Source organism: Malus domestica, chromosome 10, assembly GCF_042453785.1.
Source record: "Malus domestica chromosome 10, GDT2T_hap1".
Classification (NCBI taxonomy): Eukaryota; Viridiplantae; Streptophyta; class Magnoliopsida; order Rosales; family Rosaceae; genus Malus; species Malus domestica.
In genome coordinates this window covers 6,926,455-6,949,296 of record NC_091670.1, presented here as the reverse complement: position 1 = coordinate 6,949,296, position 22,842 = coordinate 6,926,455, and the positions used below count along the sequence as shown (strand labels likewise).

General features: G+C 36.1%; 2 protein-coding genes and 1 long non-coding RNA gene across 5 annotated transcripts; all 3 read right to left on the bottom strand.

The window, feature by feature from the left end:
* Positions 1-514: 514 nt before the first annotated feature.
* Positions 515-9,402, bottom strand: LOC114827362 (uncharacterized). 2 transcript variants are annotated; one of them, XM_070806737.1, is made up of 10 exons: positions 8,921-9,402; positions 8,741-8,816; positions 7,355-8,125; positions 7,136-7,267; positions 3,798-5,092; positions 3,508-3,700; positions 2,168-2,404; positions 1,942-2,042; positions 911-1,208; positions 515-645 (listed from the first exon to the last, which is right to left on the bottom strand). In XM_070806737.1, exons 3-6 carry the CDS (start codon positions 8,123-8,125, stop codon positions 3,553-3,555), a joined length of 2,346 nt encoding a protein of 781 aa, XP_070662838.1. In that variant the 5' UTR covers positions 8,741-8,816; positions 8,921-9,402; the 3' UTR covers positions 515-645; positions 911-1,208; positions 1,942-2,042; positions 2,168-2,404; positions 3,508-3,552. The 2 variants fall into 2 exon arrangements, with proteins under 2 accessions (XP_070662838.1, XP_070662837.1); XM_070806736.1 differs by lacking the exon at positions 515-645 and having other exon boundaries at positions 888-1,208.
* Positions 9,403-9,511: 109 nt separating this feature from the next.
* LOC139188833 (uncharacterized) lies at positions 9,512-10,791 on the bottom strand. The gene is made up of 3 exons (XR_011572176.1): positions 10,512-10,791; positions 10,353-10,417; positions 9,512-9,819 (listed from the first exon to the last, which is right to left on the bottom strand). It is a non-coding gene; the product is annotated as an uncharacterized lncRNA (long non-coding RNA).
* Positions 10,792-18,097: 7,306 nt separating this feature from the next.
* Positions 18,098-21,876, bottom strand: LOC103422547 (2-oxoglutarate-dependent dioxygenase 19-like). 2 transcript variants are annotated; one of them, XM_029109496.2, is made up of 5 exons: positions 21,431-21,865; positions 20,295-20,530; positions 19,534-19,864; positions 19,114-19,385; positions 18,098-18,348 (listed from the first exon to the last, which is right to left on the bottom strand). In XM_029109496.2, exons 1-4 carry the CDS (start codon positions 21,860-21,862, stop codon positions 19,119-19,121), a joined length of 1,266 nt encoding a protein of 421 aa, XP_028965329.2. In that variant the 5' UTR covers positions 21,863-21,865; the 3' UTR covers positions 18,098-18,348; positions 19,114-19,118. The 2 variants fall into 2 exon arrangements, with proteins under 2 accessions (XP_028965329.2, XP_070662836.1); XM_070806735.1 differs by lacking the exon at positions 18,098-18,348 and having other exon boundaries at positions 18,983-19,385; positions 21,431-21,876.
* Between the last annotated feature and the right edge of the window lie 966 nt (positions 21,877-22,842).

Sequence of the window (22,842 nt, the reverse complement as noted above, 5' to 3'; positions counted from 1 at the left end):
TTGAAATTTGCGTGAATTCGTCCGTAAAAGAACTGGAATGATGTACGAAATCGGGAAATGAGGATTGATGATTTGAGCTGGGGGCTGGGGGCTGGGTTTCTGGTTTTTTTTTATAGTGCATGCAGTTTCTTCATCGTGGCTTATCTGTGCGTGAAAATGGGAGTGGTGTTAGGGAGAGAAAGTGAAGTTAGCGGAAGAGTGAAATGATGATTTTTGCTGGGCGTTAATTATGCGTGAAGGATGGGGTGCTGATTTGGAACTGAAAAAAAAAAAAAAAAAAAAAGCTGTTATTTTTCATTTTTTAGATATAGTGTGTACATATATTTCAGAAACAGTTTAAGTTATCTAGTTTTTTGTTTTGCATAAATTTATCTAATTTGGTAACTATATTTTTTGGATAATAAAATGGAACTTTAACAAAAAAGGAAGTGTCAAAATGTAAGCATGTGAAATTTTTTAATATAGTTCTCATTCTTATAAGTTATATCTCAAAGAATCAGGTATGTGAAGTTAATTGGCTTCATACTAAACTTCTTTTTCATTTTTATATGGTTTCTTTAGATGAGTAATGGTATTAGGCCACATAGGGCAAAAAAATTATAAAACGTACGCAAGTATGGGATGGACACCAGCATACAAGCCCACCTGAGCTCGGGGTTTTGTATGTAGATGTACATTGATATAAAAAAGGAAGTGTCAAAATGTAAGCATGTGAAATTTTTTAATATAGTTCTCATTCTTATAAGTTATAACTCAAAGCATCAGGTATGCGAAGTTAATTGGCTTCATACTAAACTTCTTTTTCATTTTTATATGGTTTCTTTAGATGAGTAATGTTATTAGGCCATATAGGGCAAAAAAATTATAAAATGTACGCAAGTATGGGATGGGCACCAGCATACAAGCCCACCTGAGCTCGGGGTTTTGTATGTAGATGTACATTGATATAAAATGTAATTTGTAAAACTCAAGCTAATGTAATAAAATCCTCATCTGGAATGTCATCATATTGACCATGTTTATTTTGTTGTCTTCTGTCTTCAAGTATCTTCTTCAGTCCATTTGCATAACTATTCTTATGATTCACAAGTGTAGTTGCAATTTGAGCTCTTTTAGCAAATACATTTTCCTTCTCAAATGTGGCTTCTACCGGTTTGCCCTCTTGCACTTGGGTTGCAAATTGAAGGACAAATATGCCACAATCCAATCTGCATTTTTTTTTTTGGATAAATAAATAAGTATGACAGATAATGAGATCATATTATAACATTCGATGACATATTAAACTGAACTATTTATCAAACTGAACTATTTATCAAACTAAACCATTTAGCAAACTGAACTATTTATCAAACTGAACTATTTATCAAAGTGAACTAGAAAACCACACTTTTTTACCAAAGCAAACTGAACTATTTATGAAACTGAACTATATATCAAACTGAAGTACAAAAACCGCACTTTTTTATCAAAACAAACTGAACTAGAAAACCACACTTTTTTACCAAAGCAAACTGAACTTTTAGCAAACTGAACTATTTATCAAACTGAACCATTTAGCAAACTCAACTATTTATCAACATTAAAGTAGAAAACCACACTTTTTTACCAAAGCAAACAGAACTATTTATCAAACTGAACTATTTAGCAAACTGAACTATTTATCAAACTGAACCATTTAGCAAACTGAACTATTTAGCAAACTGAACAACAAAACCACACTATTTTACCAAAATAAACTGAACTATTTATCAAAGTGAACTAGAAAACCACACTTTTTTACCAAAGCAAAGTGAACTATTTATCAAACTGAACTATTTTACCAAAACAAACTGAACTATTTATCAAAGTGTGTGTATATATGATTTTCATGGTCCTTCTTATGTGTTTGAATGTATAAATTTAATTGAAAAATATAGAGATCAACTTGTTTGTATTTACGAGTCCTCCTTTTGTTGGGCGCAAGTTAAGCATCTTTCAATATCTATTGTGAGATTGCTGTCTCCTTTGAAATATTTGTAAAATCCTTCAATTTTGTCTCTCTGCCAAAAAATCAAAAAAACAAAAACAAAAAAAAACAACAAAAAAAGAAATTGTATTATGAAGTTTGATTTTTCCTATCAGCATAAGAATATAGTTTGTAATTGAATTATAGTTTTGTTCTTACCACTTGAACAACATGATCAAAGTATAGGTCTGTATTCCCATGTACCCTTGGTAGTTTGGAATTGTAGTTTGTCATTTTTCCATTTTTAATGTCCCAAACTACCAAGCTGAAGTGAAAGTAATGCCTGATCAATATGAAGACCTTTGCTACTTTATCCACATTATCTTGCAAGACTGTCTGCAATGTTTTGTCAATATGCTCCTGATCACTCTTGCTTTTCTCAATCTCCATATCATTCTGAACCAAGAATACACATGTATTTATTAATCTTAATTAATGAGCAATACTAATTCTTAAACTGAACAAAAAAATACACATTTTTTTTTCAATCTCCACATATCATTCTAAACCAAGAATACACATTTAAAGTTTTAAAGTGAATGCAAGGCCTTTTCGCAAACTGAACTAATATCAAAGTGAACTATTTAGCAAAGTGAACTAGAAAATCACAGTTTGTTACCAAAGCAAACTGAACTACATATGAAAGTGAACTAGAAAACCACGCTTTGTTACCAAAGCAAACTGAACTACATATTAAAGTGAACTATTTGCAAAGTGAACTAGAAAACCACACTTTTTTTACCAAAGTAAACTGACCTATTTATCAAACTGAACTATTTATCAAACTAAACCATTTAGCAAACTGAACTATTTATCAAACTGAACTATTTATCAAACTAAACCATTTAGCAAACTGAACTACATATTAAAGTGAACTATTAGCAAAGTGAACTAGAAACCCACATTTTTTTACCAAAGCAAACTGAACTTTTAGCAAACTGAACTATTTATCAAACTGAACCATTTAGCAAACTGAACTATTTATCAACATTAAAGTAGAAAACCACACTTTTTTACCAAAGCAAACAGAACTATTTATCAAACTAAACTATTAGCAAACTGAACTATTTATCAAACTGAACCATTTAGCAAACTGAACTACAAAACCACACTATTTTATCAAAATAAACTGAACTATTTATCAAAGTGACCTAGAAAACCACACTTTTTTTACCAAAGCAAACTGAACTATTTATCAAACTGAACCATTTAGCAAACTGAACTATTTATCAAACTGAACTATTTATCAAAGTTAACTAGAAAACCACACTTTTTTACCAAAGCAAACTGAACTATTTAGTAAACTGAACTATTTATTAAACTGAACTATTTAGCAAACTGAACTATATATCAAACTGAAATAGAAAACCGCACTTTTTTATCAAAACAAACTGAACTATTTATCAAACTGAACTACAAAACCACACTATTTTATCAAAATAAAATGAACTATTTTATCAAAATGAACTTTTTTGTAAACAAAACTGTTTGGCACTTACAAATATGAATGAAGGAAGATACATATTTTTTTGTTGCCTCATTTTTTATTCGTTTTCTGCCATTGTGTAGAACGAAGCATCAATTATGTTGGCATCGATTGCTCCATCCACAAACAATGATGTCAGATCTGATTTTAGGACAACAAGGTCATTCACAATGGACCCTTGCCTTGGCTGCATCCAGAAGTAGTCCCTGTATCAGAAAAATAAAACGTATTATATATCTATGTATATATGTGTGTGTGTGTGTGTACACATGTATTAAGTTATGATTAATAATGTAAACTTACATTTTCTCTTGTCTGTAATATTCCTTGAATTTTTCTTTTGTCTCATCTGCAAGTAACTTGTACGCCCTTGTTGATGCAGGTAGATGATACCGTTTGTCAAGCTTTCGCTTTACAGGTTTCTTTGCATCCTTCTTTGCAGGTTTGTTTGCTATTTCTTTAGCAATTGGATTCAAGGGTGATTCAACCTTGGGCTCCTCCTTTCCTTTCTCAATTATTAGATCCAATGGTTGGCTTTCTGACGGCAAAATTGAAGGGCTTTCACTGTCACTCACAGCATATATGTATTTTGCCTTCTTTTGTTTTTTCTGGATGGGGATATAATCATAATGTGGATAGACATTTGGTTTACGATCATCCCTCATTCGAATATTTTTTACCAGTGTTCTCGTCTTCTTTTTGGCAGTCTCTTTTTCTTGCTTTTCAGCATCCTTGATAGTTGGAGTCTGCATTTGAACACCTGGTTGATCTCCAGAGGTTGCTTTTTCAGTGGCAGCGTCTTTTCCTTCATGATCTTGATCCTCCTCAGCTTGATCCTCCTCATTTTCATCTGGACCATGATCAATTGCATGCCTTTGTTTTGGATCCTCCATAGCCACATCATTTTCAGTTGCATTCTCTTGAACTGGATCCTCAGTAGCAGTATCCTTATCATGTGTATGCTCTTCAACTTGATCATCATTATCTGGATCCTCACCTTGATTTTCCAGTAGCTTCTTCTTCAAACTTCCAATTTCATCCAGAAATTTATTTACTTTCATAGAAGCTGCTGTGTTATTTAATTGCAACTGTATCATTTCTGTGTTCATTAAACTAATCTTCTGCTTGTCCTCAAGTCGTTCTTGCAGAAGCTTTTCAATGTTTCTGTTAAGGGCTCCAGTTGTTTCATTCATTACAATTGAATTTGTGTGTAGGTTGTCGAGTGCATATATCATCATGTGACTGAGGACTAGATACCTCTTTTGATCCATGCTCGCACATCTTTTAAACTTTTCAAAATCTTCCACACCTAATGTATTATCAATCCCGAAGAAGTCCTTTTGATAACTTGCATCAAATTTCATGAATTCTTCTTGGTACAGTTGATCAAACTGTAACTGAGCTTCATTGATGGTGATGCTTTGATCTTCTTCAGCTCCAACTTCAGTTCTCTTCCTTTTCCTTCCCGGTGTCTTCTTTTCCTTTTTCTTGGAAGACTCATTATTTTGTTGAGGATAAGGAATGGCATTACATTCTTCTTGATTGATGTTGGAATGCTCCCTTATTGGTTCTTCAGAACAAGGAATACCTCCACCAATCTGCACAGTGACACATTAAATAGTTGTTAAATTACATAATATGAAACTGAAGTAGAAACCACAGTTTTTTACCAAAATAAACTGAACTATTTATCAAAGTTAACTAGAAAACCACACTAATGTATGAAAGCAAACTGAACTATTTATCAAAGTGAACTAGAAAACCACACTCTTTTTACAAAACAAACAGATCTATATATCAAACTGAACCACTTAGCAAACTGAACTATTTATTAAACTGAAGTAGAAAACCGCACTTTTTTACCAAAACAAACTGAACTATTTATCAAAGTTAACTAGAAAACCACACTTTTGTATGAAAGCAAACTGAACTATTTATCAAAGTGAACTAGAAAACCACATTTTTTTACAAAACAAACTGAACTATTTATCAAACTGAACTAGAAAACCACACTTTTTTACAAAACAAACTGAACTATTTATCAAACTGAACTATTTAGCAAACTCAGGTATTTAGCAAACTCAACTATTTAGCAAACTGAACCATTTACCAAACTGAACCATTTACCAAACTCAACCATTTACCAAACTGAACTATTTATCAAACTAAACCATTTAGCAAACTAAACCATTTAGCAAACTGAACTATTTATCAAAGTGAACTACAAAACCACACTTTTTTACCAAATCAAACTGAACTATTTAGCAAACTCAAGTATTTAGCAAACTCAACTATTTAGCAAACTGAACCATTTACCAAACTGAACCATTTACCAAACTCAACCATTTACCAAACTGAACTATTTATCAAACTAAACCATTTAGCAAACTAAACCATTTAGCAAACTGAACTATTTATCAAAGTGAACTACAAAACCACACTTTTTTACCAAATCAAACTGAACTATTTAGCAAACTCAAGTATTTAGCAAACTCAACTATTTAGCAAACTGAACCATTTACCAAACTGAACCATTTACCAAACTGAACTATTTATCAAACTAAACCATTTAGCAAACTAAATCATTTAGCAAATTGAACTATTTATCAAAGTGAACTAAAAAACCACACTTTTTTACCAAATCAAACTGAACTATTTAGCAAACTGAACTAGAAAACCACACTTTTTTACCAAAGCAAACTGAACTATTTATGAAGCTGAAGTAGAAACCACATTTTTTTACCAAAACAAACTGAACTATTTATCAAAGTTAACTAGAAAACCACACTTTTGTATGAAAGCAAACTGAACTATTTATCAAAATGAACTAGAAAACCACTCTTTTTACAAAACAAACTGAACTATTTATCAAAGTGAATTAGAAAACCACATTTTTTTACAAAACAAACTGAACTATTTAGCAAACTCAACTATTTAGCAAACTGAACCATTTACCAAACTGAACCATTTACCAAACTGAACTATTTATCAAACTAAACCATTTAGCAAACTAAACCATTTAGCAAACTGAACTATTTATCAAAGTGAACTACAAAACCACACTTTTTTACCAAATCAAACTGAACTATTTAGCAAACTGAACTAGAAAACCACACTTTTTTACCAAAGCAAACTGAACTATTTATGAAACTGAAGTAGAAACCACACTTTTTTACCAAAACAAACTGAACTATTTATCAAAGTTAACTAGAAAACCACACTTTTGTATGAAAGCAAACTGAACTATTTATCAAAGTGAACTAGAAAACCACATTGTTTTACAAAACAAACGCAACTATTTATCAAACTGAACTAGAAAACACACTCTTTTTACAAAACAAACAGAACTATATATCAAACTGAACCACTTAGCAAACTGAACTATTTATTAAACTGAAGTAAAAAACCGCACTTTTTTATCAAAACAAACTGAACTATTTATTGAAATACACTTTTCTTTTTTACGCTATTTCTGTTACTATTTATTGAATCACACTAGTTTGCATAAATGACACTATTGCTGGATCTGTTTTATATAAATGACACTTCTGAAACTTTAAACTGTAAAGATCACTATGTTATGAAACTGTAAGGTGCAAAAATATACTGTTTATTGAAATACTTTTATTATTTTTCCTTACCTCAATTTCTTCAACTCGAATGTCTCTGATTGCTTTGTGGATTTTCGTTATGTCCCATCTTCCAATGACAGGAATCATGTTTTCTAGCCCACTTATTGTCTCCACCAGATTGGTGTGAAGACAAATCCAATACTGCATGAAATAAGAACTTTGAATTACTTTCTTGTGTAATTTATAAGAAATAATTCATGTTTTTTAAATATAGTTCTTATTTCTTACCAAAATAAGGGTAGTGCATCCGCTTGTTATTGCTGATTCTTCTCCATTTTTCCTTTTTTTCTTTGATTTGTTAATCCTCTTGAACAAGTAGTCCCTCACTCCTTTTGCCCAGTTGTATTTGCTGATTTGGTCCAAAGCTCCACAAATTGTTATGAAGCTCCACGCTATGTAAGTTCCAGATGTTGCAAATAACAGTGATTGTAGCAGATGCACACATATAATTGAAGCAGTAGCTTTTGCCCCTTCAGGAGTTTTGTCTTGGACTGATTTTTGGTATGCTTCAACAATGTCCTTTTTTTTCACTATTTTTTGCTTTGCAAAGTATGTTTTGACAAAGCTGTCCTTCATGTTCTTTGTGGATTTGTCTGTGTTTGGTAGTTCAACCCCTTGGTTGTTCAATCCAAATATTTGAACGACGTCTTCACTTGTTATTGCTTTTGGCTCATGATCTCCGAATTTGAACCGTTGTTGCTTGGAGTCATAGCATTGTATGATCTTGATCAGATCCATATCAGACTTCTTTTTTCTGTCCGTTGCAACAATTTCATCATCTATGTAGAACTTGATTAGACTCCAAAATGGTGTCTCGGCCAAATGATTGATGACATCTTGGCGTTGTTGAAGCATTGGTCTGTACAATTGCATTGCATTTGCAAACCCGAAAACGTTGCATCTATATTGAACATAAGAAGTTGCTGGTCTTATATTCTCTATCTTACGTGGACTCTTTACAGCGAAAGTCTTTATTCTTAGTTTCTTTGTTCCGTCCATCTGTAAGAATAAACATAGTTTAATTATTACAACTATTTATTACCAAAGCAAACTGAACTATTTATTAAACTGAAGTAGAAAATCACACTTTTTTTACAAAACAAACTGAACTATTTATCAAACTAAACCATTTAGCAAACTGAACTATTTATCAAAGTGAACTACAAAACCACACTTTTTTACAAATCAAACTGAACTATTTAGCAAACTGAACGAGAAAACCACATTTTTTTACAAAACAAACTGAACTATTTATCAAACTGAACTATTTAGCAAACTCAACTATTTATCAAACTGAACCATTTACCAAACTGAACTATTTATCAAACTGAAGTAGAAAACCACACTCGTTCGTGAATGCATCCCAGATTTTGTAAACACTATATATTAAACTAAAACACCACCAGAATAGAATGTTGATTATATTTAAGTTATTTAAGCAAAGAAAACAACATATGAGGGCAAGAAAATACTATTTAAAGGTTATAAGAAAACGAGCAGTTATCAAAGTGAAGTAAAAATATACCATTTTGCAGAAACATTGCTATTCGAAGCATGCAAACTTACATATTACTGTAAAATCACCAAAAATATCAGAAATTTTGTGGTACATACCTCTGTTTCTTCTCTGTTGCTTTTATTTCGCAAATTTTTTGTGTGTTTTCGTCTGGATGCAAATCAGAACTGTGAACTGGAAACATAATTCACTTTTTAGAATCTCAAACATGCAAATGCACATATTCAGTAAATTAAAGAAAGAAATCATCAAGAATATCAGAAATTATAGGTTCGTACCTGTGTTTGTCCGATTTCGACTCTGCAAACGTACAGATCGAATGTTTTCAGTTTTTCGTCCTCAAATGTAGTTTGTGGGTTGAGAAATTCCGGATTTGATGTGTAGATTATTGCTTGAAAACTTGAATCGAACTTGAAAACGCTTTGAGAACTTGACGTTTGCAGCAATGGAGGTTTCGTTTTTTTAGTACGGTGTAAGGGTTTGGTGAACATTAATGGCGTTGGGAGGGATGATGAATTTCAGTAACTTTAGTTAACGGGCCTGGGTTAGGCTCCGTTAGGGGTAATTTTGGAATATTAATTGTTATGCGGTTTGGGCTTTTTGGTGAGCCCGTGTGTTTTAGTTTTGTAGGGCCTAAGATAAAAGTTTTGTGTCCTTATGATTAAAATTTAAGCCATTTTCATTAAATAATAGTTTAGGGTGGTTTTTCATTAATTAAAAGTTAATTCAATCCCTTTTCATTAAAGCTCCCTAAAAAATATGCATAAAATAAAACTGAATAAAAGAAACCAAATTACTGCTACTCTGCCGATGCCTTGTTCCACGCCAGAAGAAGAAGTCCGAGTCCCTCTCTACTGCTCGTATCTTCCTTTTAATATCTTTGCCTCCAGTCCAATTTTGCTAAAAAATAGGAGTTCCAATCAATTTGAGATTCTTTCCTAAGATATCTCCACCGCCTCATGTAATCATCTTGTCCATCTTTCTTTAATTCTTTTCATCCTTCCTTTTCTATATCAATTGTCCTTTGCACTAACTCACTTAAAAGCCACAGATTGGAATTTGGTTTTGGGCAAGTGAATTTGATTCATCCTTCTCGAATAAGTCCAAAAGCCATCATTTGAAAGTATTGGCTCTTGCTCCAAATAAGTAAAAAACAACCCACCTATTCGTCTTCAACCTACAAATAAAATAGGGGTGAGATATCCATATATCTTTTTTTACTTTTTACATACCCTTTTAATTTTCGACCATCGGATCAAATGAATTGAAAAATATCAAAGAACAAAAATTAACAAGAAGTGTGTAAGAAGTAAAAAAAGAAATATTTGGATAGCACACCCCATAAAATAACGATTAATTAAACGGATGAAGCCAATGTAATTAGGAAGACTAAAACGTATAGAATGTGTCAAAACCGTGTTAAATTTCACTTTTTATCAATACACATCCTAATACTTATAAACTACAAAAGTATAGTAATTAACTCCAAATTAATCTAAATGAAACGCTAATTAATATAAATAATAGGTAACATATGTAATAAATACGTGCCTATCAGCCACACAGTAGCAGAGCCACCGAAAAATTTATTAGATTCTGAAAATTCTTGCCGAAAAGAATTTTTCAGACTTCATTCTCACTCGATTCTCAACCAAAATTCATGAACTTTGTATCAAAGTGCAGTTAGGGAAGAGAGGAACAAGATCGTACCGAGTTGGAGGTTGAAAAATGGCTGGAATCTCGCCGGAAAAACAAGAAAACTTCCTTCTTCGAATCTGTATCCAAAACCACCTATAATTTATAATTTTTTTACACCAATCTAGTCCTAATCAACCAAATGAAGCTATTGGTAGAGTTTAGAAGTCTCACATATGCCTTGAATGACGAGAAACTAGTCCAATTTTCACTGTAACCGTCGAAGTTCCCGGTCCGAGACTTCGACTTTGCATTTTCCAACAAAGGTGGAGTCTTTGGACTCGAGGCGAGGTGGGGATGGTGATGATGGCAGCCAATGATCGTGACTCGCCGTCAAACAGCGAAGTCGTCGTTCGTTTTTCTCGATTTATCGAACACGGAAGAGAGAGATGCATAGAGGTTTCCAGAAACATGGGGGAAAGAGAAGGGAAGAAAGAAGAAAATTCTTTCCCCCATGGAACCTACAGCCCTTAGAAATCAAAGAATTCTCCGAAAATGGAGTAAAATGACTAAAATGCCATTGAATTCAATGTCTCGTAAAAACTTCGTTTTAAGTCTGATTTTTGTCCCATTTGTACCCACGTGTTTGTAACGACGGCTACTGTTCAAATATACTAATTAATACGTCATATGTCATGACAAATAAAATCAACAAAAGTCAACCCGCACCCTTCTAGGGCATTTGGGTAATTTTACATTAAAGCTACAGAAAAATTTTGGATGAGTCGTAACAACAACATAATAGTGGTTAAATATAGTAAGTTTTAAATTTACAATCCTGGAATCGTTGGTTAAGTTCTACGGAAGTAACAAGTGTACAACAACAACAACAACAAAGCTTTTTCCCACTAAGTGGGGTCAGCTATATGAATCCTAGAACGCCATTGCGCTCGGTTTTTTGTCATGTCCTCCGTTAGATCCAAGTACTCAAGTCTTTTCCTAGGGTCTCTTCCAAAGTTTTCCTAGGTCTTCCTCTACCCCTTCGGCCCTGAACCTCTGTCCCGTAGTCATATTTTCGAACCGGAGCGTCAGTAGGCCTTCTTTGCACATGTCCAAACCACCGGAACCGATTTTCTCTCATATTTCCTTCAATTTTTGCTACTCCTACTTTACCTCGGATATCCTCATTCCCAATCTTATCCTTTCTCGTGTGCCCATACATCCCACGAAGCATCCTCATCTCCGCTACACCCATTTTGTGTACGTGTTGATGCTTCACCGCCCAACATTCTGTGCCATACAACATCACGGCCTTATTGCCGTCCTATAAAATTTTCCCTTGAGCTTCAGTGGCCTACGACGGTCACACAACACGCCGGATGCACTCTTACACATCATCCATCCAGCTTGTATTCTATGGTTGAGATCTCCATCTAAGTCTCCGTTCTCTTGCAAGATAGATCCTAGGTAGCGAAAACGGTCACTTTTTGTGATCTTCGCTAGATTGCTCCGGTCATTAGTGTGGATAAGTATATAAATGGATAGAGATAGGAAAGCAAACACAAGATGTACGTGGTTCACCCAGATTGGCTACGTCCACGGAATAGAGGAGTTCTCATTAATTGTGAAGGGTTTACACAAGTACATAGGTTCAAGCTCTCCTTTAGTGAGTACAAGTGAATGATTTAGTACAAATGACATTAGGAAATATTGTGGGAGAATGATCTCGTAACCACGAAACTTCTAAGTACCGGAGTGTGGTATTGTCTTGACTTGCCTTATCTGTCTCATAGGTAGATGTGGCATCTTCTCTGGAGTACTCTTCCTCCATCCAGGGGTGGTATCTGTAACTGGTGGAGATGCACAAGGTAATGTATCAATTTCACTTGAAGCTTACTTGTAGTTTCAGGCTTGGTCAAGCGCGATACAAACCATGTAGTGGGAGTCCCCCAAGTCGCCGAGCTAGGGGATCTGCTGAAAGAGGTGACAGACAAGGTAAGCAATCAGAGCTCCGGCTGATTGTTCACATTCTCCCTATCTTGCAGGCAGCATGAAGGATAAAGAGAAGAAAAATGAGAAGAGATGATATGGGATACTTTTACTTTTGAAGAAGTAATTTTCCACAGGCTTATTCTTGAACTGGGCTGGAGGGTTTTCTGGTTTCCTCCAGAGTATAAGGCCGACTGAAGAATTTGAGGGTCAAAACAAGTCCATCAAATCTAGAGTACGTTCGACCCTGCTGATATGGGATACTTTTGCTTTTGACAAAGTAGTGGATGTATCGGCACGTGTGCTGTTACGCTTGTCTCCACATGCTTCCTTGTATCATTCTCACTTGCCCTATCTGTTCCTCAGGCAGATGCGGTATCTTCCCTGGAAGCATAAGATGTTGAAGATGAGTACTCGAGAGCAATGCCAGGTAAGTAATCAGGTAAGGGGTTCCAGGCAGTCAGTTCCTGGCTGGAAGCTTGATTCCAAGTGCTGACTAATTGCTCTCTTTCTCCTTGTCTTGCAGGTAAGAACAAGGTCAAAGGAAAAGACAGGGAAAAAGCATGATATGGGATACTTTTGCTTTTAACCCTTATGATATGAGATATTCTTACTCTAGTATAGCTTGTTTACAGAGGTGTTATCGAGGGGAAAGAAAGCTGAATATTTCGAAAGGCTTCGTTGGGAGTGCCCTCTCAGATAAGAGGAAGGGTTGAGCATTTTTGCAGGTCTGCCTGTCCGTTGGGGATAGAGGTCGACATATATAGGAGTCTCCCTAACATCAAGTAATAATGCTATTCCTTTACCCTGCTTGGTCATAGCACGGTAGTGGGAGCTGCCAGCTTCACATGTTTTAACTCTGTCAGAGCACTTTGAAAAAGTGGTCTGTGGTATCTGGAAAGCTGATGTTGCGTGTGAAGATTACAGACAAGCTTTATCCAAGGAGATCCAGCTCTTGAAGTTGGGAAAGTGGTGCCTCTTCGGTTTTTGAACAAGCAATCCTGTCGGGGATCTGGCTCTCGAGATTCGGAGAACGATGCCTCTTCAATTTTTGAGAAAGCAATCTTGCTGAGGGTCTGGCTCTGGAGATTCGGAGAGCGGTGTCTCTTCGATTTTTGAGAAAGTAATCATGTTGGGAGTTTGGCTCTCGAGATTCGGAGGGCGGTGCCTCTTCGATTTTGGAGCAAGCAATCTTGTTAGGAGTGTTTTCTCGAATGTGAGTAAAGGTTGGGCATGTTTGCTAGTCTACCTTGCCACGAAGCACAGAGGTTGACACACAGGGACTTTCCAATTATCCAGAAGTAGTACTGTTCCTTTACCCTCTCTTCGATTTTTGAGAAAGTACTCATGTTGGGAGTCTGGCTCTCGAGATTCGGAGGGCGGTGCCTCTTCGATTTTGGAGCAAGCAATCTTGTTGGGAGTGTTTTCTCGAATGTGAGTAAAGGTTGGGCATGTTTGCTAGTCTACCTTGCCACGAAGCACAGAGGTTGACACACAGGGACTTTTCAATTATCCAGCAGTGGTACTGTTCCTTTACCCTCTCTTCGATTTTTGAGAAAATAATCATGTTGGGAGTCTAGCTCTCGAGATTCGGAGGGCAGTGCCTCTTCGATTTTGGAGCAAGCAATCTTGTTGGGAGTGTTTTCTCGAATGTGAGTAAAGGTTGGGCATGTTTGCTAGTCTACCTTGCCACGAAGCACAGAGGTTGACACACCGGGACTTTCCAATTATCCAGCAGTGGTACTGTTCCTTTACCCTTGTGGGTAATAATATGGTAGCTAGACCTTCAAAATTTATGTGTCTAAACTTTGTTAGTGTTGTTTCTTTGCTATTCTTTTACCCTTCTTGGTCAGAGCGATGTAGTGGGAGTTGCAAGTTTCACGTGTCTCAACTTTGTCAGAGAACTTTGGCAAAGTTATCTGTGGTACCCATGAGCTACTGTTGCGTGTGGGAAGTGGGTGATTGAACAGTACGATTCATGTGCTTTCTACTTCGCCAGAAATCTTCAACAGAATGCCCATAATTTCCGCAAAGCTGAGTGTGCGTGTGACAGGTGCTGACAAGGCTGGAAAAGTAGGTGCCTTTTCGATTTCTGAGATCGGCCCTCGTGGTCTCTGAGCAGCCCAGCTTTTGAGAAAGCAAGCCTCTTCGATTTCTGAGATCGGTCTTCGTGGTCTTTGAGCAGCCCAGCTTTTGAGAAAGCAAACGCCTCTTCGATTTCTGAGATCGACCCCCGTGGTCTCTGAGCAGCCCAGCTTTTGAGAAAGCAAACGCCTCTTCGATTTCTGAGCAGGCGCCTCTTCGATTTCTGAAGCTTCGTCGAGTGCAGATTTTTATAGGGGCTGACATTAAGTTCCAAAGCACACTTGAATATCCACCAGTAGAAGCTCCATTATTGCACTTCTAAGATCTTGATTTGTCCGACCTCTTCTCTCTTCAACACCTTTGAAAATGTCTGGCCCCTCCGACCGTCGTTTTGACTTGAACCTTGTTGAAGAGGCAGCCCCGCCTTCTCCAGACAACATATGGTGCCCATCCTTCGTCTCCCCTACTGGTCCTCTTACCGTTGGGGATTCCGTGATGAAGAATGATATGACCGCTGCGGTAGTGGCCAAGAACCTTCTCACTCCCAAAGATAACAGACTACTTTCCAAACGGTCTGATGAGTTGGCTGTTAAGGATTCTCTGGCTCTCAGTGTTCAGTGTGCAGGTTCTGTGTCTAATATGGCCCAACGCCTATTTGCTCGAACCCGCCAAGTTGAATCATTAGCGGCTGAAGTGATGAGTCTCAAACAGGAGATTAGAGGGCTCAAGCATGAGAATAAACAGTTGCACCGGCTCGCACATGACTATGCTACAAACATGAAGATGAAGCTTGACCAGATGAAGGAATCTGATGGTCAGGTTTTACTTGATCATCAGAGATTTGTGGGTTTGTTCCAAAGGCATTTATTGCCTTCGTCTTCTGGGGCTGTACCGCGTAATGAAGCTCCAAATGATCAACCTCTGATGCCTCCTCCTTCTAGGGTTCTGTCTAGTACTGAGGCTCCGAATGATCCCCCTCCGGTGCCTTCTCTTTCTGGGGCTCTACCGACTGCTGAGACTTCTCCTAAGCAACCTTTGTGAAGGCTCCCTCTTGTTTGTTTATTTTGACTCAAGTATATGTACATATTTTTAACTTATCGGGGATATCAATAAATAAGCTTTCCTTCATTTCAACGTATTGTGTTAAATACACCAAAGCCTTCTTCGCTAAGTTCTTTGAATTTTCTTTTGTTGAAGCTTGTATGTTGAAGCTTTGTGAGTGGAGCATGTAGGTTGAGGTAGTGTTCTCTTAATTTCCCGAGTGAGGAAAACTTCTCGGTAGGAGAAGGATATGTGAAAAATATGCTTAATATGACGGTTTTACCATTGACGTCGTGAGTAAACCAAAATTTTACCCTAAAAGAAAAAGATGTAGTTTGCCCAAAGGTATGCCACTAACGGACCGTGGGTTCTTCAGGATGCCAATGACATATATTATGGGGTCTTTGGGCCGTCTATACTTCCATTGGGCCATACTTGGTCCAATGGTAGTAGGGCGCCAACTTTCTGGAGTCTTCCTTTGCGTGTCCGACGCATCTGAACTCTTACCAATAGGGACCTTCAAAACTGCTAGCTGATTGTGGAGATTGTCCTGCATCACCAAGAACTACCTAGTATGCTCACAGCTTCCCTTCACATTTTCTTGCTAAATTTTATCCTTATAAATAGTCAGGTTAAACAGAGAAAACGGTAATCGCTACTTACTACTCAGAAATCTCTCAAGTTCTATTTTTCTGTCTACTACTTTTCTGACTTAATTAGGCATCAAACCTTTGGCGTACACCATCTCCCTTTTTCAGGGTATACGTCAATTAGGCTAACGATTTTTGTTCTCTTGTAGGTGAAATTTCGTCAAATCAAACATGTACAAAATTTGCATCTAAAACAATGGCTGAAGATGCTAAACTACGGAGAAGCATGATAGCTAGTCGAATGGTAATCACACCCCTGAAGAGCCTATATTGAAATTGGAGTCTTACTTGACTTACACAAGAAGTTCAATGACTATCATGAAAGCTTAATTCTGGACTACATGCTTCAGCCACTTATTGTATTTGAGTGAGATGAATTAGTGGTCAAATTGTCCATGATCTGGTATTGTGCCGAGTAGCAAATAGGGATGTAGACATCACTGGTCTGAGCTACGTTATTGTTACAAAGTTCACCGAGCAAGACATTGCTCTGATTACCGGGCTAGTGTCAAATATCGATGATTTGAATACTAAGAAGATGTACTTTCCTAGCAAGGCCATTGTGACCAGAAATTGTTGCAAACTGTATTTAGTAGCCGCCATGATAAGGATGATTTACTGAAAGTGTGCATTTTTACATTTAGTGATTTAACGAGTTGACAAAGTGCGCATGTAAAGGACCTTTACCTGTATCGATCGGACAATTTGACGAAGTTCTATGACTAGGTACACTTTGTCGTTTGAGTACACCAGAGATGCCTTTTTTTTATTTTTTTTATTATTACAATGGAACACCCTATTTAACTAATTTGACTATAGAAAATTAAATAGAACTTGCAATGAAGAGTTTGAATCCACGTAATGCAAAATAAAAATTACAATGCAAAGTTTCATGTTGGTTTGACCTATTATAATATATCAAAATTTAGAGAAATGGGTTGTTAGTTGTACATATGTAAATGACACTAGTATGTAACTCTTGTTTGGTTTGGATGCATTAATGCAGGTAGAAGGTTCATTGATCTTTAGTTAAATAGGTAATAGGATTAACATAGTTATTGTAAGTTTTAATTGACCTAAATTAGCTCTAATTAATTAGTAGAGGAGTCTACCAATAAGGGATGGGACTTACTGATACGTGGTGTAATCTTAGTAAAGGGACATTGTGGATGCAAATTTCTTCCTCCTTGATCTTGGACAAAATTGCACCTACAAAACAATTAACATCTTACGTCAAGACCAAGAGCCTCACGCGCCCACTTTGGCCGAAGAACCTCCGATGCCAAAGTTAGAATTTAGAGAGAAAAAATTGTTTGAGAATTCTAGAGAATTTTAGCACGAGTTGGAAGTGGCTTTTTGGTGAGAATGGGAGTATATTTATAGGGATAGGAGGTGGCCGGCCTAGCTAGAGTTTTTGGGTTTAATTTAGGTTTAATTAGCCAATTTATTATGATTAATTGGCTAATTAAACATAAAATGAATGTTTTGGTGGTTTATGGGATTAATTGGCTAGTTAATTAGGGTAATTAAAAAGGAAAAATGGTGGAAAAGGTGGAGAATAAGATGGATTATTTTTTTATGGGATTGGCCGGACCCTAGCATGATTTTGGGGTGATTTGTTTGCCAATTATGGGATTAATTAGGCAATTAATCTCTTAATTGGTCAATTATTATGGTTTTAAAAAAGGGTTTTAGGAAATATGGAATAAGTATATTTATTTAGCTAATTGATTAGCTAAATAATGAAATAGGAAATATATGAATAAATTAGATTTTAAGTTGATACCTATTTTGGGCACTTTTGACTTGGTTGAGGGATAATTGCTTACTGCTTGCGCATAGGAATCCCGGTATGCCCCAAGGATAGTTTTGTCTTCTTTTGTCAAAATTATTTTTGGCTCCACAGACATGGCATGTTATGAAAGGGTAGGTCGTGGTCAAAAATTGAAGTTGTGATGGTTGAAGTTTATAGATAGTTTGTCATTGTTCTTGATTTACTGGATTAGTTGTTTGCTAATGAAAGGTGTGATTTGTCTTTGCTCATACTTCGTGCAATTTGTAATTCAACTCGTAACATATTAATAAGCTGAAATTGTTTGGCAATTGCTCCAATGAACTTATTTACGACTATTTTTTGTGTCATTATTATTCACATTAGTGTACAGAAACATGACACCATGTCGTTACGCTAGCCAGCTAGCTACGACCAAAAGTGTAGACCCAATTCCAAAGCTCCAGAGGGAGCTATAAGGGATTTTCTGCAGTACTCTAGAATATGGGATACTTCCTGGTGTTTTTCTGGTTAGTTCTGTTGGAAGTTTTGAGACTCTTGTATCATATTGGGGAAAACATGATTCTCAAGGACCTTTATATAGATTTAGTGCTTTAGTCTAGTAATTAGAATATAGGCCATTTGGAAATGGATTGAAGGCTTGGGCCTTATGGTTGTGTGGATTAAGCTTGTATAATATAGCCTAAATACAATTAATATTAATTAATCAAGACAAGGGCCTTGGGCCTTGGAATTTAAAATTAATCTGATTCATTAATTTTAATTTTCGGATTAAGTTTTTAATTAATTTATTATTAATTAAAAACGTTTTGATTAAAAGACACAGCTCTTAGAAAAGAGTGTGAACCTTCAAATATACTGAACTGGTATTTGAAAGGGTGTGAAACAACCTATATATCTGCAATCTATGGTATCCAAATGAATCATCTTTTCTTCTTCCTTTTCTTCCGTACAAACTTTCCAGATAGAGTAAACACACAAAGCAATTCGCTAGAATTCTATAATCCAGTGCGGGTTATAGGATTAGGTAGTTGTATCCTGATCGAGCAGACGTTATAGAACCACAAGCACAAGAGTGGGACGGAATTACTGTTCGAAGGACATAACTTTTACGCTAGCCTCTACCTTCTGTAATCAAGTTAGTACCGTTGATTAATTTCTGTATTTATTGTATACTTTTCATTCTGTATAGCAAGTACCTTTTGTGAAATAAAATTGTGAATTTCAAGTTCTGTTTATTTCTGTTATTCTGTTTATTTCTGAATTGTTCTCCAACAAGATCTTCTATTCAGAGTTTGAAACCCCCGCACGTACACGATCCAAGATGACTTTCCCATCAAGTACGCTGCCTTGTTGAAGCTCCAAGTAGTCCTTGTACTTCATGCCAATATATGCTGCTGCCGGATGCTTTGCAGTGTCTACCAACTTTGGTGTAGGTGTAACTACTGTTTCAAGTGATGGGCCAGTCGGAGTGGCTACCGATATTCTTGTTGATTTGTTGTTCAACACTGCCCTGTGAATGTTGCTCCTGTACTTTCCATTGCTAAATATCTACGACATACGTACGTACATGTAGCAAAATGGAAATTAACGTTTGTGATTGCCAATGATCGATAAAGAAAACCCCAAATATCTCTAGGGTTAATGCCATTAAACAGTAATACCAAGTGACGAAGTGAAATTGAATAGGAATATTTACCTCAAGGTGATCGCCAGTGTTGACAAGGAAGGAGTAGGGTGCAGCATTGACGTTGACCCATTTACCCTTGTGTTGCACTTGAAGGCCACTGATCCCATTCTGCATGAGAAGGGTCAAGAGGCCATGATCAGAATGAGGAGGCATCCCCATTGCAAGTTCAGGCTGTGGACAAGGAGGATACAGGTTTGCAATGAAGATTTGCAAGCCAGCTGATTCCACATCCAAGGCCTTGTCTATGTCTGTGGCCTCCAACCCCAGGCTTTCTGATATTCCTTTCAGTAGCTCCCTTGTCACTTCTCTTGTTCTTTTGCAATACTCTGATGCAAGCTCACTGCACCAACAAAAAGGCAGGGTGAACGCGTTTTGTGTACTACCCTAATTTACCATATGAGATTCGAACTCATGCGTAAGGAGACAATTACATTGCTCAGACTAACTAACATAAACCACATCTCTTAATGATTTAGGATTCTTTTTAATGCTTATTATGATCATGTGTTAACCCACATCTCTTTAAATTAAAGCTTCATAATTGGAATTCAACTTGGTTTTAAAATATGTTCATCTGTGCCACTGCCAAGTAATTCAACTTTTGGAACTTAATTACTTGATTAACTTCTAAAAGACCACAAGATAATAACATAATTAAATCATCATGATCCAACATACCCTACCCAACAAGACCATGATTTAACAAGGTTGATAACATATATTTAATTAAATCATGTATTCATTATCAAGAATGGTGGTCGATGACTAACCTGAAGCCAGCAGGTTTAGAGGGGAAGTGAAACTCAGGATATACAAAAACCTTGAGAAAATCCCTCCAAAACCGAACATTCTCCACGGAGGTATTGAAGCTGGTCCCGCATCTGATGGGGTCCAACACATGCTTCCCTTCAAACTCCTGCTTCTCCTCCTCCGTCAGATCAAAAAAGCCTTCACAACCATCCAAGATTACCTTCATCAGACTCTCTGGCACACCATGATTGATCACCTACCAGTGGAAAATGAAAATATATAAAAATACAAAACCAATAATTGCCCTTTTCTTTCTTGAGGCATTTAGATTTGAGTAAAAAAATCGAAGATTTAAATTAAGTCCAGTATTAGGTATTTCTTTTATACTTATTTTATATTTCTTTAAAGTATTAGAGATAAATCAAAATCTTTTAATTTCATGCATCTTGTAATTTCAATAATCTACTTAATATCTTCTAATAAAAAACTAATATACTAGCACAAATTCATCATATGTAGAATATATGACCCTAACTCTAATCAATCAACAAAATATAATATACTTATGAGCGAGCAAGATATGAAGCCTAACTAAAAGTACAAAATCATAATATACCTACTAGCAAAACACATTAACCTGTAATACATGTTGACTATAAAAAAAGAAGTAATATAAGTAGATAAATACAATCAACCTATTATATAGGCTCTTTATAAAAATAAAATAAAATCTATAAATATACAGGGTTTAGAGCATGAAGAGGAGCAAGAAGTAAAAAAAAAAAGGGTGTGATATCCACACACCTATTTTTACTTCTCCCACACCTTTTTGGTTTTCGACCATCAGATCGGATGAATTGAAGAAGATTAACGGACAGAAATTAACAAGAGGTGTATGAGAAGTAAAAAAAGGTGTGTGGATAGCATACCCTAAAAAAAAATTAAGTAAACTAATTAAAGAGATAATTATTGATAATAAAATAATCTTAAATTTAAGAATTGAACTTATTTTAATAAACTGGCCGATCTATTACTAATATTGGCTATGAAATTGGACGTTTTCTCTTTTTTCTTTTGAGGACTATAGTCCAATAGTATTTTTCTCCGCTTATACGAATGATATATGTGTAGGGTGGAGGGTGGAGGGTGTAGGTACCATGAAGAAGCCCCAGTCCTGGCAGGCTTTGCCGAGGTCGTTGATGGCTTTAGAGCGCTGTTCAGGAGTAGCAGATGTTGTGAGAAGAGAGAAGTCAACGGTCGGAATGGTTGCTGCTTCTGTATCTTCTTCGAAAGCTTTCTGATCATCGTGGGGATTATTATTGTTTGTGTAGGTATAAGTGGGAGGAACAATGAAGTTGCCGTTGGTGTCTTGTGATTCCGCAATAAGCTTTTTTATGGTGGTCAGTTTGGGTGGTGGATGATCGCGGCAAACTTGTGACGAGTTAACCTTAACCATTAGATCAGTTGCAGCCATTAAACTAGCTATAGAGAGAGAGAGAGAGAGAGAGAGAGAGAGAGAGAGGCAAGAAATGTAAGAGATAAGGTGGAAGTGGGGGTGGCGGTGAAAGGAAGGGAGGGAGGGGTCCATATCTATATATGACTCTAATGACTCTAATGCAATTTATGGTGATACTTGTGACAAATCATCACCAATTCTGATAAATAAATAAAAAATAAAAATAAAAATAAAACTTATGTAGGCTAATGTGGTGATGGTGAAAAATCAATTCTGATCAAAAGCTTAGGTGTAAGGGTGGGCACAGTCTGGTTCGGCCCGGTTCCATCCTCAAAATGGAACCGAAACCGAAAAATTTCAACGGTTCGGTTCGGTGCGGTTTCGCTTAAATTTATTACTAAAACCGTATGGTTCGGTCTATGACGGTTCCGGTTCGGTTCATGCCGGTTTACGGTTCTAACCAAAATTATATATATGTTTTTTCTAATTTTCTACTTCTAATATCAAACACATATTTCAACCACAAATTCAAGTAAATTTGAGTTTTCACTACTAAATCTACAAGATTTGTGACCGGAGGATATAAAGTGTGCATATAAATATAAATCAAAAGATAGAAAGGCTCATATCAAGACCAAAGTGTAGATCTTAAACTAAAACTAAAATGTACATAATGCATAATATACTGAAAAAGAATGAAGAAAAATAATGTAGGAGGAGAAAAGTGATAAAACAATAAAGGAGGGGAAGAGAAGTGAAGAAAAATATTGGGCTTATGCACATGGTCTTCTTGGAAAAATGTCTTATTTATATAAAAATAATAATAAAACAATAATTTATATTAAAAGCGGTTCGGTCCGGTTCCTCCGGTTCTTAATATTTTCAAACCGGAACCGGAACCGTTTGAAACGGTTTGGTTCGGTTTTTGTTCTGGCTTTGACTTTTTTGGTCAACGCAGTTTTTTACGGTTTTTTGTGTCACGGTTCGATTCGGTTTTCCGGTTTGGCCGTTTTTATGCCCACCCCTACTTAGGTGGTTTTATTTATAAAAAAAAAATATATATATATATATATATCAAAATAAACCGGTACCCGTTTATAATCGTGGTTAAT